This window comes from Oncorhynchus nerka, linkage group LG9b (assembly GCF_034236695.1).
Source record: "Oncorhynchus nerka isolate Pitt River linkage group LG9b, Oner_Uvic_2.0, whole genome shotgun sequence".
Lineage (NCBI taxonomy): Eukaryota > Metazoa > Chordata > Actinopteri > Salmoniformes > Salmonidae > Oncorhynchus > Oncorhynchus nerka.
The window spans coordinates 11,020,655-11,037,347 of record NC_088424.1 but is presented as its reverse complement, the minus strand read 5'-3'; the positions used below and the strand labels follow the sequence as shown (position 1 = coordinate 11,037,347).

The 16,693-nt window shown below is 41.8% G+C and overlaps 1 protein-coding gene across 1 annotated transcript in view; it reads right to left on the bottom strand.

Moving 5' to 3' along the window:
• The window catches only part of LOC115114081 (tetratricopeptide repeat protein 19, mitochondrial), a 33,010-nt gene extending 29,856 nt beyond the window's left edge, over positions 1 to 3,154 (bottom strand). The window contains exons 1-2 of the mRNA XM_029642041.2: positions 2,558 to 3,154; positions 2,207 to 2,298 (exon numbers count right to left, since the gene is read on the bottom strand). Coding sequence (XP_029497901.1) covers positions 2,207 to 2,298; positions 2,558 to 2,822 — 357 coding nt within the window. The 5' untranslated portion in view covers positions 2,823 to 3,154. The remainder of the gene's footprint in view (positions 1 to 2,206; positions 2,299 to 2,557) is intronic.
• Positions 3,155 to 16,693: the final 13,539 nt, after the last annotated feature.

The window sequence follows — 16,693 nt, the reverse complement described above, 5'->3', positions numbered from 1 at the left end:
GCAGCAGAGGTAACTCTGGGTCTTCCATTCCTGTGGCGGTCCTCATGAGAGCCAGTTTCATCATAGCGCTTGATGGTTTTTGCGACTGCACTTGAAGAAACTTTCAAAGTTCTTGAAATTGACTGACCTTCATGTCTTAAAGTAATGATGATATGTCATTTCTCTTTGCTTATTTGAGCTGTTCTTGCCATAATATGGACTTGGTCTTTTACCAAATAGGGCTATCTTCTGTATACTCCCCCTACCTTGTCACAGCACAACTTATTGGCTCAAACGCATTAAGGAGGAATGAAATTCCACAAATGAACTTTTAACAAGGCACACATGTTAATTGAAATGTATTCCAGGTGACTACCTCAAAGCAGGTTGAGAGAATGTCAAGAGTGTGCAAAGCTGTCATCAAGACAGCTGCAAGGTAGCCTAGTGGTTAGAGCGTTGGACTAGTAACTGGAAGGTTGCGAGTTCAAACCCCCGAGCTGACAAGGTACAAATCTGTCGTTCTGCCCCTGAACAGGCAGTTAACCCACTGTTCCTAGGCCGTCATTGAAAATAAGAATTTGTTCTTAACTGACTTGCCTAGTAAAATAAAGGTAAAATTGAAAAAAAAGACAAAGGGTGGCTATTTGAAGAATCTCAAATATCTTGATTTGTTTAACACTTTTTTGGTTATTACATGATTCCATGTGATATTTCATAGTTGTGATGTCTTCACTATTATTTTACAATGTAGAGAATAGTAAAACTAAAGAAAAACTCTTGAATGAGTAGGTGTTCTAAAACTTTTGACCGGTAGTGCAGCTCTCAAACTCTAGGTGGCATTCTGCCTTCTCCCTACAGTTTTCAGCCATTAGCGTCGCCCACAACTGGCTCATGTGAACTACAATTCTGAATCTGTGTTTTAACATTTAGAAACATCAATGATAAATCGCTTGCGATACAGCTTTCGAAACATATGGTCCTTATCTTTCATCAGTGAGAAAGAATCCTTCAATTAAAATAAAAAAATACACTTACTATTGCAGTTTTGCACATGTCCATATAGCTATGGTTGCCTCCATCCGAGGAAACTACACTGAACAAAAATATAAAAACGCAACACACAACAATTTAATTGATTTTACTGAGTTACAGTTTATATGAGGAAATTACTCAATTGAAATGATTTCATTAGGCCCTAATCTATGGATTTCATAATGCTGGGATTACAGATATGCATCTGATACTCAAAAATACAGTGTTTAAATAAAACAAGAAAATGGGCCTCAGGATCTCATCACTGTATTTTTAATGCTTTAAAATTGCCATCGATAACATGCAATTGTGTTCATTGTCCGTAGCTTATGCCTGCCCATACCATAAACCCACCGCCAACATGGGGCACTCTATTCACAAGGTTGACATTAGCAAACCACTCGCCCACACGGTGCCATACACGTGGTCTACAGTTGTGAGGCCGGTTGGACATACTTCCAAATTCTCTAAAACAACGATGAGGCGGCTTATGGTAGAGAAACGAAAATGTAATTCTCTGGCAACAGCTCTGGTGGACATTCCTGCAGCCACCATGCCAATTGCACACTCCCTAAAAACTTGTCCCTGAGACATCTATTGCACACCTGTCAGGTGAATGGGTTATCTTGACAAAGGAGAAATACTTAACATGGATACAAACAAGTTTGTGCACAACATTTTAGCGAAATAAGCTTTTTGTGCGCATGGAACATTTCGGTGATCTTTTATTTCAGCTCATGAAACATGGGTGCAACACTTTACATGTTGGGTTTATATTTTTGTTCAGTGTACATTTCCGCTACACTTCCCGAGTTGGCTTACAGACAAATGTTCGGAGCAAGCTAGATAGCTAATTAGTACAGGTGGTTACCTCGTCTTATGTCTGTTTTCATGAACAAGTAACATGGAGAACACTACCAAGGAGTGTATCAATTTAACTTTTAGGTATTTTTTTTTACAAGGTCCTTATGCTCCCAAAACCGTACCGCAAGCGGCGTGTGTTAATGTTCAGATTGAGCGTCTGGGATCTTAACATAACTCCCTCATACATAAGACACCTTCGTCCAATGACTTATGTGTAATGTAATTTAACAGAGTCATGATCAAGGGCTACGTGCTACTGTAGCCCTCTTGTTTAGATGACTGCTAAAAAAACTAAATTGAAGAGTTGCCTACAGCGATGACAATTAACTACCTTGGCTCTCTTCAAAAGTAAAATGATCTCATCTTCTTTCTTCTGAGCCTCAGTTCTGGTGTCCTCCTCAGCTTTGCTGAAGAGAGAAAACGCTATCACGAAGGAGAGGGAGGGATGCATTATAAAACACTTAATGACGTAAATGGCCGATTATGAGTATTCACATGTAGAAATACAAATACATGTTCTTGTAATTGCATTTCATGAAGCACTCATAGTTACGCAAATCATATGCACAGCAATGGAAAAGATGATTGGTGATAGCCTTTTGACTGCAATTTAAAATACTGACAATGACACCCACTAAGGAAGAGTACTGTAACATATCTAACATGACAATAACTTACTTACCAATTGCACTCCACATTGCATAAGTCCAGTTACTCGTAGCACTATTTTCATCCCCATTGCTTTCGCATATCCGCCGGTATAGCTGTGACCTTCTGTGCACCGTAACAGCATTAGATTGAGAAGTCACCGTTTTCAGACATTGCAATGATTGTGTCTTAAAATTGAATCGGCTACTTAATGACAGGTTGCGTAAGACCTCTGAACTAAATAGTTGTATTTGACTCCTATTAGCAAAGAGCGCACGATTGACAGCCGGTAGCGCCATATCATATATAAAAAAATCAGTTGGTAATGGTTAGAAGGGATCCAGTTATTGGAAAATGTAAGTAAAAAGCACAACAATGTCAATACGCTAACCTGCTATGTTAATTTTCATAAACTGCTTCGTAAGTTTGCCTTTTATTTGCGACGAAAAATCAACTCTGACTTTAATTTGACAAAAGCGGTAAACGTTCTAGTCGTAAACAATTCGTCGGAAGTTTGAGGCAGAAAAAAAAGTTACTTCCGGAAATCAAATTAAAAAGCGATCAACCACACAAAATGCATTTGTACCTTATAGTTACAATAACATTATTCATCATACAAATATTTTTGCCTATTTATTGAATAAATACAAGTTTTCAATTATAGAGGGCATTTATTTTGAAGGCCATGAAAAAACATAACCCGGAAATGAATCTCCACGTTCAAGGATAACAGGATTCTAAACATTGCAACGATAAAATAACGATTGCTCGCCTTGAAGACATGTAAATTGGTCCTCTACTACAAGACTAGTAAAGGCCCAATGCACTACTTTTGTCGATTGTTTTTAACGAAATGTATTTGAGTGTTTACCAACGTTTGTAACCCGAGTCTGATAATTATCTGTACAAAACAGTTAAACGTTTGGACACTTAATACTCATTCAAGGGTTTTTATTTAGTTGTACTATTTTCTACATTGTAAAATTATAGTGAAGACATCAAAACTATAAAATAACACATATGGAATCATGTAGTAACCAAAAAAGTGTAATTTTACATTTTAGATTCTTCAAAGTAGCCACCATTTGCCTTGATGAAAGCTTAGCACATTCTTGGCATTCTCTCAACCTACTTCATGAGGTAGTCACCTGGAATGCTTTTCCAACAGTCTTGAAGGAGTTCCCACATAATGCGAGCACTTGTTGGCTGCTTTTCCTTTACTCTGCAGTCCAACTCATCCCAAACCATCTCAATTGTGTTGAGGTCAGGTGATTGTGGAGGCCAGGTCATCTGATGCAGCTCCCCATCACTCTCCTTCTTGGTCAAATAGCCCTTACACAGCCTGTAGGTGTGTTTTGGGTCATTGTCCTGTTAAAATACAAATGATTGTCCCACTAAGCCCAAACCAAATGGGATGGTGTATCGCTGCAGAATGCTGTGGTAGCCATGCTGGTTAAGTGTGCCTTACATTCTAAATAAACTACAGACGGTGTCACCAGTAAAGAGCCCCAACACCATCACCTCCTCCATGCTTCATGATGAGAAACACAAATGCAGAGATCATCCATTCACCTACTCCCGAGTGGCACATCGGTCTAAGGCACTGCATCTCAGCGTTAGAGGCGTCACTACAGACACCCTGGTTTGAATCCAGACTATCACAAACGGCTGTGATTGGGAGTCCCATAGGGCGGTGCACAATTGGTCCAGCATCATCCTGGTTTTGGCCGGTATAGGCCATCATTGTAAATAAGAACTTGTTCTTAGTTGACTTGCCTAGTTAAATAAAGTCAAAATTAAAAAATAAATAAATACTCTGCGTCTCACAAAGACACAGCGGTTGGAACCAAAAATCTCATTTAATTTCCATCTAATGTCAATTGCTTGTGTTTCTTTCCAAGCAAGTCTTCTTATTGGTGTCCTTTAGTCATGGTTTCTTTGCAGAAATTCGACCATGAAGGCCTGATTCACTCAGTCTCCTCTGAACAGTTCAAATCAAACTTTATGAGTCACATGCGAAAAATACAACAGCTGTAGAACTTACAGTGAAATGCTTATCTACGAGCCCCTAAACAGTGCAGCTTAAATAAATAAATACGGATAAGAATAAGAGCGGTCCGTGGGGCGACGCACAATTGGCCTAGCGTCGTCCAGGTTAGGGAGGGTTTGGCCGGTAGGGATATCCTTGTCTCATCGCGCACCAGCGACTCCTGTGGCGGGCCGGGCGCAGTGCATGCTAACCAAAGTTGCCAGGTGCACGGTATTTCCTCCAACACATTGGTGCGGCTGGCCTCCGGGTTGGATGCGCGCTGTGTTAAGAAGCAGTGCGGCTTGGTTGGGTTGTGTATCGGAGGATGCATGACTTTCAACCTTCGTCTCTCCCGAGCCCGTACAGGAGTTGTAGCGATGAGACAAGATAGTAGCTACTAACAATTGGATACCACGAAAAAGGGGTCAAATTTAAAATAAAAAAAAGATTAAAAAAAGAAAGAATAAGAGATAAAAGTAACAAGTAATTAAAGTAAAACAGTAAAAAAAAAATATATATATATATATATACAGGTGCCGGTACAGAGTCAATGTGCGGGGGCACCGACCGGTTAGCTGAGGTAGTATGTACATGCAGGTAGAGTTATTAAATTGACTATGCATTGATGATAACAGAGTGGCAGTGGTGTGGAGAGGGGGGGGGGGCAATGCAAATAGTCTGGGTAGCCATTTGACTAGATGTTCAGGAGTCTTATGGCTTGGGGGTAGAAGCTGTTTAGAAGCCTCTTAGAACTAGACATGGCGCTCTGGTCACGCTTGCTGTGCGGTAGCAGAGAGAACAGTTTATGACTAGGGTGGCTGGAGTCTGACAATTTTTAGGGCCTTCCTCTGACACCGCCTGGTATAGAGGTCCTGGATGGCAAGAAGCTTGGCCCCAGTGATGTATTGGGCCGTTCGCACTACACTCTGTAGTGCCTTGCGATTGAAGGCCGAGCAGTTGCCATAGCAGGCAGTGATGCAACCAGTCTTGATGCTCTCGATGGTGCAGCTGTAGAACCTTTTGAGGATCTGAAGACCCATGCCAAATCTTTTCAGTCTCCTGACGGGGAATGTTTTGTCGTGCCCGCCTAAATCAGTTCTTCCAAATTTCCATCAACATGTTAAATGTGCAACCAAAGGGATTGTTTTTTCTAGATCACCTGTACTCCACACAGAGACACGTACAAAGCACTCACTAGCCCTCCAGTTGGTAAATCCGACCACAACTCTATCCTCCTGATTCCGGCTTACAAGCAAAACTTAAAGCAGGAAGCACCAGTGACTCGGCCAATAAAAAAGTGGTCAGAAGATGCAGATGCTAAACTACAGGATTGTTTTGCAATCACAGACTGGAACATATTCCATGTGGTGTACTCCTCATGGCATTGAGGAGTACACCACATCAGTCACTGGCTTCATCAATAAGTGTTTGAGGACGTTGTCCCCACAGTGACTGTACGTACATACCCCAACCAGAAGCCATGGATTACAGGTAACATTTACACGAGCTAAAGGGTAGAGCTGCCGCTTTCAAGGTGCAGGACTCTAACCTGGAAGCTTACAAGAAATCCTGCTATGCCCTGCGACGGACCATCAAACAGGCATAGCATCAATACAGGGCTAAGATTGAATCATACTACACCGGCTCCGACACTCGTCTTATGTGGCAGGGCTTGCAAACTATTAGACTACAAAGGGAAGCACAGCCGCGAGCTGCCCAGTGACACGAGCCTACCAGACGAGCTAAATCACTTCTATGCTCGCTTCGAAGCAAGCAGCACTGACGCATGCATGAGAGCATCAGCTGTTCCGGATGACTGTGTGATCACGCTCTCCGTAGCCGACGTGAGTAAGACCTTTAAACAGGTCAACATACACAAGGCTGCGAGGGCCAGACGGATTACCAGGACGTGTGCTCCGGGCATGCGCTGACCAACTGGCAGGTGTATTCACTGACATTTTCAACATGTCCCTGATTGAGTCTGTAATACCAACATGTTTCAAGCAGACCATCATAGTCCCTGTGCCCAAGAACACAAAGGCAACCTAACTAAATTACTACAGACCCGTAGCACTCACACCTGTAGCCATGAAGTGCTTTGAAAGGTTGATAGACCCAATCCAATTTGCATACCGCCCAAACAGATCCACAGATGATGCAATCTCTATTGCACTCCACACTGCCCTTTCCCACCTGGACAAAAGGAACACCTATGTGAGAATGCTATTCATTGACTACAGCTGGTGGTGAGGGTAGGTAGCAACACTCTGATCCTCAACACTGGAGCTCCCCAGGGGTGCTTGCTCAGTCCTCTCCTGTACTCCCTATTCACCCACGATTGCATGGCCAGGCATGACCCCAACACCATCATTAAGTTTGCAGATGACACAACAGTGGTAGGCCTGATCACCGACAACGACGAGACAGCCTATAGGGAGGAAGTCAGAAACATGGCCCGGTGGTGCCAGAATAACAACCTATCCCTCAACGTGACCAAGACTAAGGAGATGATTGTGGACTACAGGAAAAGGAGGACCAAGCACGCCCCCATTCTCATCGACGGGGCTGTAGTGGAGCAGGTTGAGAGCTTCAAGTTCCTTGGTGTCCAAATCAACAACAAACTAGAATGGTCCAAACACACCAAGACAGTCGTGAAGAGGGCACGACAAAGCCTATTCCCCCTCAGCAAAACTAAAAATATTTGGCATGGGTCCTGAGATCCTCAAAAGGTTCTACAGCTGCAACATCGAGAGCATCCTGACTGGTTGCATCACTGTCTGGTACGGCAATTGCTCGGCCTCTGACCGCAAGGCACTATAGAGGGTAGTGCGCACGGCCCAGTACATCACTGGGGCTAAGCTGCCTGTCATCCAGGACCTCTACACCAGGCAGTGTCAGAGGAAGGCCCTAAAAATGGTCAAAGACCCCAACCACCCCAGTCATAGACTGTTCTCTCTACTACCGCATGGCAAGCAGTACCGGAGTGCCAAGTCTAGGACAAAAAGGCTTCTCAACAGTTTTTGCCCCCAAGCCATAAGACTCCTGAACAGGTAATCAAACGGCTACCTTGACTATTTGCATTGTGTGCCCTCCCCCCAACTCCTGTTTTTACGCTGCTGCTACTCTCCGTTTATCATATATGCATAGTCACTTTAACTATACATTCATGTACATACTACCTCAATTGGGCCAACCAACCAGTGCTCCCGCACATTGGCTAACCGGGCTATCTGCATTGTGTCTCACCCACCACCCGCCAACCCCTCTTTTACGCTACTGCTACTCTCTGTTCATCATATTTGCATTGTCACTTTAACCATATCTACATGTACATACTACCTCAATCAGCCTGACTAACCGGTGTCTGTATGTAGCCTTGCTATTTCTATAGCCTCGCTACTGTATAAAGCCTGTCTTTTTACTGTTGTTTTATTTCTTTGCCTACCTATTGTTCACATAATTTTTTTGCACTATTGGTTAGAGCCTGTAAGTAAGCATTTCACTGTAAGGTCTACACCTGTTGTATTCAGCGCATGTGACAAATAAACTTTGATTTGACAACTGTCTTGGTGTGCTTGGACCATGTTAGTTTGTTGGTGATGTGTGACACCAAGGAACTTGAAGCTCTCAACCTGCTCCCACTGCAGCCCCGTCGATGAGAATGGGGGCATGCTCGGTCCTCTTTTTTTCTGTAGTCCACAATAATCTCCTTCGTCTTGATCACGTTGAGGTAGAGGTTGTTGTCCTGGCACCACACAGCCAGGTCTCTGACCTCCTCGCTACTGGCCGTCTAGTTGTTGTCAGTGATCAGGCCTACCACTGGTGTCATCGGCCAATATAATAATGGTGTTTGAGTTGTGCCTGGCCGTGCAGTTATGAGTGAATAGAGAGTACAGAAGAGGGCTGAGCACACACCCCTGTGGGGCCCCTGCGTTTAGGAGCAGCATGGCGGATGTGTTGTTACCTACCCTTACCACCTGGGGGTGGCCCGTCAGGAAGTCCAGGATCCAGTTGCAGAGGGAGGTGTTTAGTCCCAGGGTCCTTAGCTTATTGATGAGCTTTGAGGGCACTATGGTGTTGAACGCAGAGCTGTAGTCAATGAATAGCATTCTCACATAGGTTTTCCTTTTGTCCAGGTGGGAAAGGGTAGTGTGGAGTGCAATAGAGATTGGAGTTGGTCTAGGGTTTCTGGGATGATGGTGTTGATGTGAGCCATGACCAGCCTTTCAAAGCATTTCATGGCTATAGACGTGAGTGCTACGGGTCGGTAGTCATTTAGGCAGGTTACCTTAGTGTTCTTGGGCACAAGGAATATGGTGGTCTGCTTAAAACATGTTGGTATTACAGACTCTGACAGGGAGAGGTTGAAAATGTCAGTGAAGACACTTGCCAGTTGGTCAGTGCATGCTCACAGTACACGTCCTGGTAATGCGTATGGCCATGCGGCATTGTGAATGTTGATCTGTCTATAGGACTTACATCGGCTGCAGAGAGCGTGAGTAAGACCTTTAGACAGGTCAACATTCACAGTTCATGTTGAGATGTGTCTATTACTTGAACAATGTGATGCATTTATTTGGTCTGCAATCGGAGGTGCAGTTAATTGCCGATTTCTGAGGCTGGTAATTTTAATGAACTTATCCTCTGCAGCAGAGGTAACTCTTGGTCTTCCTTTCGTGGTCCTCATGAGAGCCAGTTTCATGATAGCACTTGATGGATTTTGCGACTGTACTTGAAGAAACTTTCAATGTTCTTGAGATTTTCCGGAATGACTGACCTTCGTATGTTAAAGTAATGATGGACTGTCGTTTCTCTCTGCTTATTTGAGCTGTTCTTGCCATAATATGGACTTGGTCTTTTACGAAATAGGGCTATTTTTTATATACCAACCATACCTATATACCAAACTGATTGGCTCAAACGCATTAAGGAAAGAAATTCCACAAATAAACTTTTAACAAGGCACACCTGTTATTTGAAATGCAGGCTCGATGTTGTTGGCATAGCATGCATAAAATGCATTGAGTTTGTCTGGTAGAGAGGCATCATTGGGCAGATCACGGTTTGGTCTTCTTTTGTAATCCGTAACGGACTGTAGCCCCTGCCACATGCGGCTGGCATGATTCCACCTTATTCCTATATTGTCCCACAGCAGGACTTCTTGTACTTATTCCGGTATTGTCCCACAGCAGGACTTCTTGTACTTATTCCGGTATTGTCCCATAGCAGGACTTCTTGTACTTATTCCTGTCCTCGGCCGTAGCATCAGGGTTGTCTATAATAGCTCTGTGTGCGGTAGCCCTGTTCTTTAGTTTATCACCAACCTCTGTGTTAATCCAGGGCTTTTGATTGGGGAAGCAGCAAACCCTCACCGTGGGTACAACGTCGCCAATCTATTTTCTAATGAAGCCGGTGACGGAGGTGGTTAGCTAATCAATATTTTTAGCGGAGTCTCTTAACATATTCTAATCAGCGCCAGCCAAGCAGTCCTATAGCATACCCTCTGATTCTGGTGACCATTTCTCAATGGAGTGAATTGCAAATTCCTGTTTCATATTTGAAAAAAGTAATCAACTGTTGTTTGGGGGTAAAATTGAGGGTGAAATTTCAACTACAGAATTGTCAACATAGACAAACCTTGTATAAATATGTTGAATTTGTACCTTACAAACATCAGATCTTCAACGTTATATCCACTATCAGAAAAAAAAACTATAGGCTGGGCAGCACCTCTTACTGAAAGAATTGATCTATCTACAGATACCCTTTGGCCTCCCATCCAGGGTTTTAACCAAGACCAGCCCTGCTTAGCTATGCTATTTGACGATTTCCCTAATAATCCTGTTTACATGGATACATCTGAAATCAGGCTACCTGATGGGACTTTTGATAAATGCAGAAAATCACCAATCAAAATAAATGTTCTACCACAGTGAGTGACCATGTTATTTTTGCAAGGCCTATTTGATTCTGAGATCGAACATATAAAGTTAGTATATGAAAACTCTAAGATGCATACTTTCAGTTTTTCAGAACTCACAACAAAGAGATGGAGGCTTACGCAACCGGTGCTAGCAAATGCACAGATCAAATACACCCCTGAAATGTCGATTAAGCTGTTCACATGTCCTAATAATTTGAAAGAATGCTCAGAAAAACAGCTGTTTTAATCAGCGTATGAAGTCTTCAACTATAGCTCTCCTAGCTGTGCCTTAAGTACACTTGTAGTTGTGTTCGGAACAGAGCCTTGCATTATAATAATCCTCAATGTCTCATCTTTCAGAATGCATTGAGTCACCTTCATTTACAGCATTTTCCTCAGTCTGACAACCAAAAATGAGCAAAAGTTGCCCAATTACCGGGAGGATGGGGGGGCGGCACCTTCTTGTTGCACACGGTGCTCATGTTCAGAACGGCTGTCAGTCAAAACCCACACAGTGCTGTGAAGCGCAGAGCCAGAGCTCTGACGTAATGTTACTGTACAGCCACAACGTTCCAATTTAGGTACTTATTAGTGCCCAAATCTACCATTATACGTGTACAAGTGTAAAGGATTTTTTTTTTTTTTTTTAAATAGGACTAAATCAAACCTTTATTTAACTGTTATTTTTGGTTGAGATGGAGAAGTGAAGCCAACATATACAGTATCAATTATTAATTTGCAGACAAATGGAATTAAAGACAGACTAAAAGCCAATTTATGCTTGATCCAGCAATGTGGCCCGGAGACTCAGTATGGAGAGCGTCACGCAATTGTTGTAACAATGCGGAGGGCTCCGTATAGCTCCGCATTGACATGATTGGTTGACGGTAGGTGGAGGCGGGCAGGAGGTCCTGTAAGAAGTATGAATGCTCTGACTTCTGCGGAGGCCGCCTCACAGTAAATGCTATACGGACACTGCAGATGTCAGATTGATAATGCAGAGCCTTTAAGTCAGTGGCACAGATAGAAATAAGTAGAAGATAAATCTCCTTCAAATGTTGATGTTTGGTTGCATTGACAACCAAACACAATTCAATATCAATATTTGAAGTACAATAAATAGCCTACTAACTTGACAGGTTAACAAATATGTTGTGTTCACGTCTCCAACTCAAGCAAAAATCAGTTAAAGATTAAGCCAATTGCTCAGATGGAACTATCCAAGCAGTAGATACCGTGCTTTCAGAAAGTATTCAAACCCCTTGACTTATTACAACATGATTTAGCAAATGTATTGAACATTCTTAAAGTTGGTTGTTGATCATTGCTAGACAGCCATTTTCAAGTCTTACCATAGATTTTCAAGCCAATTTAAGTCTAAACTGTAACTTGGCCACTCAGGAACATTCACCATCATCTTGGTAAGCAATTCCATTATAGATTTGGCCTTTTAAGTTATTGTCCTGCTGAAAGGTGCATTTGTCTCCCAGTGTCTGGTGGAAAGCAGACTGAACCAGGTTTTACTCTAGGATTTTGCCTATGCTTAGCTCTATTCTGTTTATTTTAATTTTAAAAACTCCCTAGTTTTTGCCAATGACAGCATTCCCTTAACATGATTCTCATCCAATTCCATTCCTTTACTTAGATCAGTGTATTGTTGTGAAATTGTTAGATATTACTTGTTACATACTACTGCACTGTTGGAGCTAGAAACGCAAGCATTTCTTTACACCCGCAATAACATCTGCTAAGCATGTGTATCTGTTACTGTAATTTAATTATGCCAAAGTGCTTTCATCAATTGAACGCCCTTAATCTATTTTATGAGAATTTCTAAAATTTCTTATTTGCTTAAAATAGAGGCAGACCAGTCTTTCAATAATAGGTAATATAATTTATTCTCGGAGCGCGCTCGGAGCAGTTTATATACAGATCATGACGTCAGAATCCCCTCCTCTCGACCGGGACAAAGTAAGGTGAAAAGTTCATTCTAACTTACTAACACACTCCCAGATAACTTTTGACCCCTCAACATTATCGATCACCACTGAACTGACAGTTTTAATTAACAGAAAACCTAGGAATGCACTCACTGCCTTATCTAAAAACCCCAGAGCTAAGTTTCTGTAGGGTCAACCATAGGCTAACGACCTTATGTTTTCACAGTCCACAACCCATATAATCAGATATAATACAGAGTATAAGTTTACAGTTCCATTTCAAATGATTTGTTCAGTCATAATAATCATAATTTCCTAACAGTATGTGACCAATAAAATTGGATTTGATGCCACCAAGCTTGAAAATACCATATGAAGAGTGGCACTCAGTTGTGTTGGATTTGCCCCAAACATAATGTCCTGAATACAAAGTGTTAAGTTAATTTCTTTGTCACATTTCATGTAGTTTTACTAGAATGCCTTATTGCAAACAGGATGCATGTTTTGGAATAGTTTTTATGTACATGCTTCCTTTTCACTCTGTCTTTATTCTAGTATTGTGTAGTAACTACAATGTTGTTGATCCATCCTCAGTTTTCTCCTATCACAGCCATTAAACTCTAACTGTTTTAAAGTCCCCATTGGCCTCATGGTGAAGTACTTGAGCCGTTTTTTTCCTCTCCGGCAACTGAGTTAGGAAGGACGCCTGTATCTTTGTAGTGACTGGGTGTATTTACACACCATCCAAAGTGTAATTCAATGTCAACCTTTATTTTACCCATCTACCAATAAGTGTCCTTTGCGTAGCACTGGAAAACCTCCTTGGTCTTTGTGGTTGAATCTGTGTTTGAAATTCACTGCTCAACTGAGGGACCTTACAGATAATTGTGGGTTAAACACTATTATTGCACACAGAGTGAGGCCATGCAACTCATTATGTCACTTGTAAATACATTTTTTACTCCTTAACTTATTTAGGCTTGCCATACCAAAGGGGTTGAATACTTAGACTCAAACATAATTCCTCTTTGACATTATGGGGTATTGTGTGTAAACCAGTGACAAAACATCTAAATTTAATCCATTTTAAATTCAGGCTGTAACACAACCGAATTTGGAAAAAGTAAAGGGGTGTGAATACTTTCTGAAGGTAATGCATGTGGTCTCAATGTCTATATAGGGAGGTCAGGGCTAGTTCAAACTGTTCAAACTGCAGGACTTGGTGAATAGGTCATGGGAGACAAAAGAGACAAAAGTGAATAAAATAAATCAGAGCAAAAGGAATGTGGTTTGCGAGCTAGATGCAGGGTGCTCAACAATCAGCCACTCCAACTATTGACAGGGATAATGTGGCATTTCTCATTTGTCAGTAGGAACTGAAATGTTAGGCCCTGCCTTGATGACTGTATCAGATTTACACTACTTGTCCTATACATTTTTGTCGTCTTAAATTATTACTTGGAATAAACAAAGCTAAAAATGCTTCTTTTCCCGGAATGATATAGTAGCTAGTGATACATCTCTTAACTTGATAGTATTTTGTTGGACGGAGATCCCTCTCGAGATGTCACCAGCTGTCTACTACCTTAGATACGGATAACGTGATTATCAGTCGTGATCAGCAGAGAGAGTACCATGGATAGTACACAAGATTTCATTGGTTTACAGTTGAGTACTCGGCGGCGTTTGCCATAAAAGTAAGTATTTTGAAAAGATTTGCAAGAATCGACATTGCCAACAAATAGAAGTGTGTTCAGAAGAAATAAATACACTATATGTAAAAACAAGCTCCTCCCTTGACAGAGATCTGAAAAACTATAGCAGATCGCTTGCTACAGCCCACCACCTACAGTGCATTCAGAAAGTATTCAGACCCCTTGACTTTATCCATATTTTGTTACAGCCTTATTCTAAAATACATTACATCGTTTTTCCCCCTCATAAATCTACACACAATAAATACCCCATAATGGCAAACTAAAACACAGGTTTTAGATTTCTTTGCTAATTTATAAAAAAAATTCAAATGGAAATATCACATTTACATAAGTATGCAGTTATTTTTAGGTCTCTCCAGAGATGTTAGATCGGGTTCAAGTCGGGCCCTGGCTGGGCCACTCAAGGACAAATAGATACTTGTCCCGAAGCCACTCCTACCTTGTCTTGGCTGTGTCCTTCGGGTCGTTATCCTGTTGGAAGGTGAACCTTCGCCCCAGTCTGAGGTCCTGAGCGCTCTGGAGCAGGTTGTCATCAAGGATCTCTCTGCGCTTTGCTCTGTTAATCTTGCCTTCGATCCGGACTAGTCTCGGTCCCTAGTACTGAAAAACATCCCCACAGGATGATGCGGTCACTACCATGCTTCATCGTAGGGATGGTGCCAGGTTTCCTCCAAACGTGACACTTGGCATTCAGGCCATAGAGTTCAATCTTGGTTTCACCAGACCAGAGAATCTTGTTTCTCATGGTCTGAGAGTCGTTTAGGTGCCTTTTGGCAAACTCCAAGTGGGCTGTCATGTGCCTTTTACTGAGGATTGGCTTCCGTCTGGCCCCTCTACCATAATGGCCTGATTGGTGGAGTGCTGCAGGGATGGTTATTCTTCTGGAAGATTCTCCCGTCACCACAGAGGAACTCTGGAGCTCTGTCGAGAGCCCTTATCCCCAGTTTTTAACCACCCTGAAGAGTACTCGCTAATTCTCAGTTGAGGAACGAGAACAGAACACCATGGGTGTATTCAGTGAGGCAAAATGTTCAGGACTTTGCAGATAGAAATAACATATAGGGGCGGCAGGTAGCCTAGTGGTTAGAGCGTTTGACTTGTCACCGAAAGGTTGTGAGATCGAATCCCCGAGCTGACAAGATAAAAATCTGTCATTCTGCCCCTGAACTGCCCCCGCTGTTCCTAGGCTGTCATTGAAAATAAGAATTTGTTCTTAAATCGACTTGCCCAGTTAAATCGAATGTTAAAAAAAACAAATAAAAAAACCAAGATTGTCTACTCTTCATGACAGAAAACCATGTTCTACAAAATTCATTTATATCTCAATGTCTTGCCTTGTGAAATACACACAATAGGATACATGTAGACCGCTTCCTTCCTGCCTGGTCTTTAATCTCTGGGACTTGTGGGAAGGGAAAATTCAATGCCGCTACAATGTCTCAAGCAAAGTCATTGTGAGGGAACCAATCAATGAAACCCCTATTAAGATATAGTAACCTGAATGCCAATGCAAATTTAAATACAACCTTTGACAAAGTAGCATTTGAAGTCCCTAGTTTCTTCAAAGCACTACAGTTATCTTATTCAATGTGCTCTTTGTCGGAGTAAATCACTATACAGAGTACTTATGCATAAGTATACAAAAAACAAAATCACAATATGCAAAAATGTCAAATATTTTGCTCTTAAGTCAGTCAGCCAATTGAAATGCTTTAGGCCCTAACCCATGGAATTCACATGACGAGGAAGACAGATATGCATCAGTTGGTCACAGATACCTTAAAAAAAAAGGTAGGGGTATGAATCAGAACCAGTCAGGATCTGGTGTGAACACCATTTGCCTCATGCAGCGTGACATCTCCTTTGCATGGAGTTGATTAGGCTGTTAATTGCGGCCTGTGGAATGTTGTCCCACTCCTCTTCAACGTAGCTTATGTCTGCACATAACCTAACCCCACAATGGGTCACTCTGTTCACTTCAGACTTTTTTGCTCTACAAAAAAAATATATATATATATATAAATAAAAATAAATCACATTATGGCATCTGATAGGGTTGGCCAGTATCCAGAATTTAATATAGTCGTAGCATTTCTGTACAATACTGGGGTAAACGGTATTACTGGAAGTGCACACAATTTTAGGCAACAGGGATCTTGATCCAGGAGTGGATTGAATGTCTTGTTTGGGTACCAGTCTTTTTAGCTAACATTCCACTCCATGTCATTGCCAAAAAGAGACAAGCCTTTCTGCCATCTTCAGATATGAACATTCTACTATTAACGAGCTCAAGAAAGACAGTGTTATCGAACCAGGATCAACTCCTCTAACAGCTTAAACGATATTGAAATTTATACCATCAGTATTTCAAAATACCTGATATATCGCCCAAGTCTAGCATCTGCTACACCCAAATGTGTTAAAGTAGCCAGTATAAGGGTTATGGAACACACTGCTGCAAATGTTGCATGGTATCATGACAGCACAGTCTGATATTATTGTGCATATGGGATTAAACAGTTTTGTATCAAGTCTGACGTTAGAGATCACGTAGACGCTG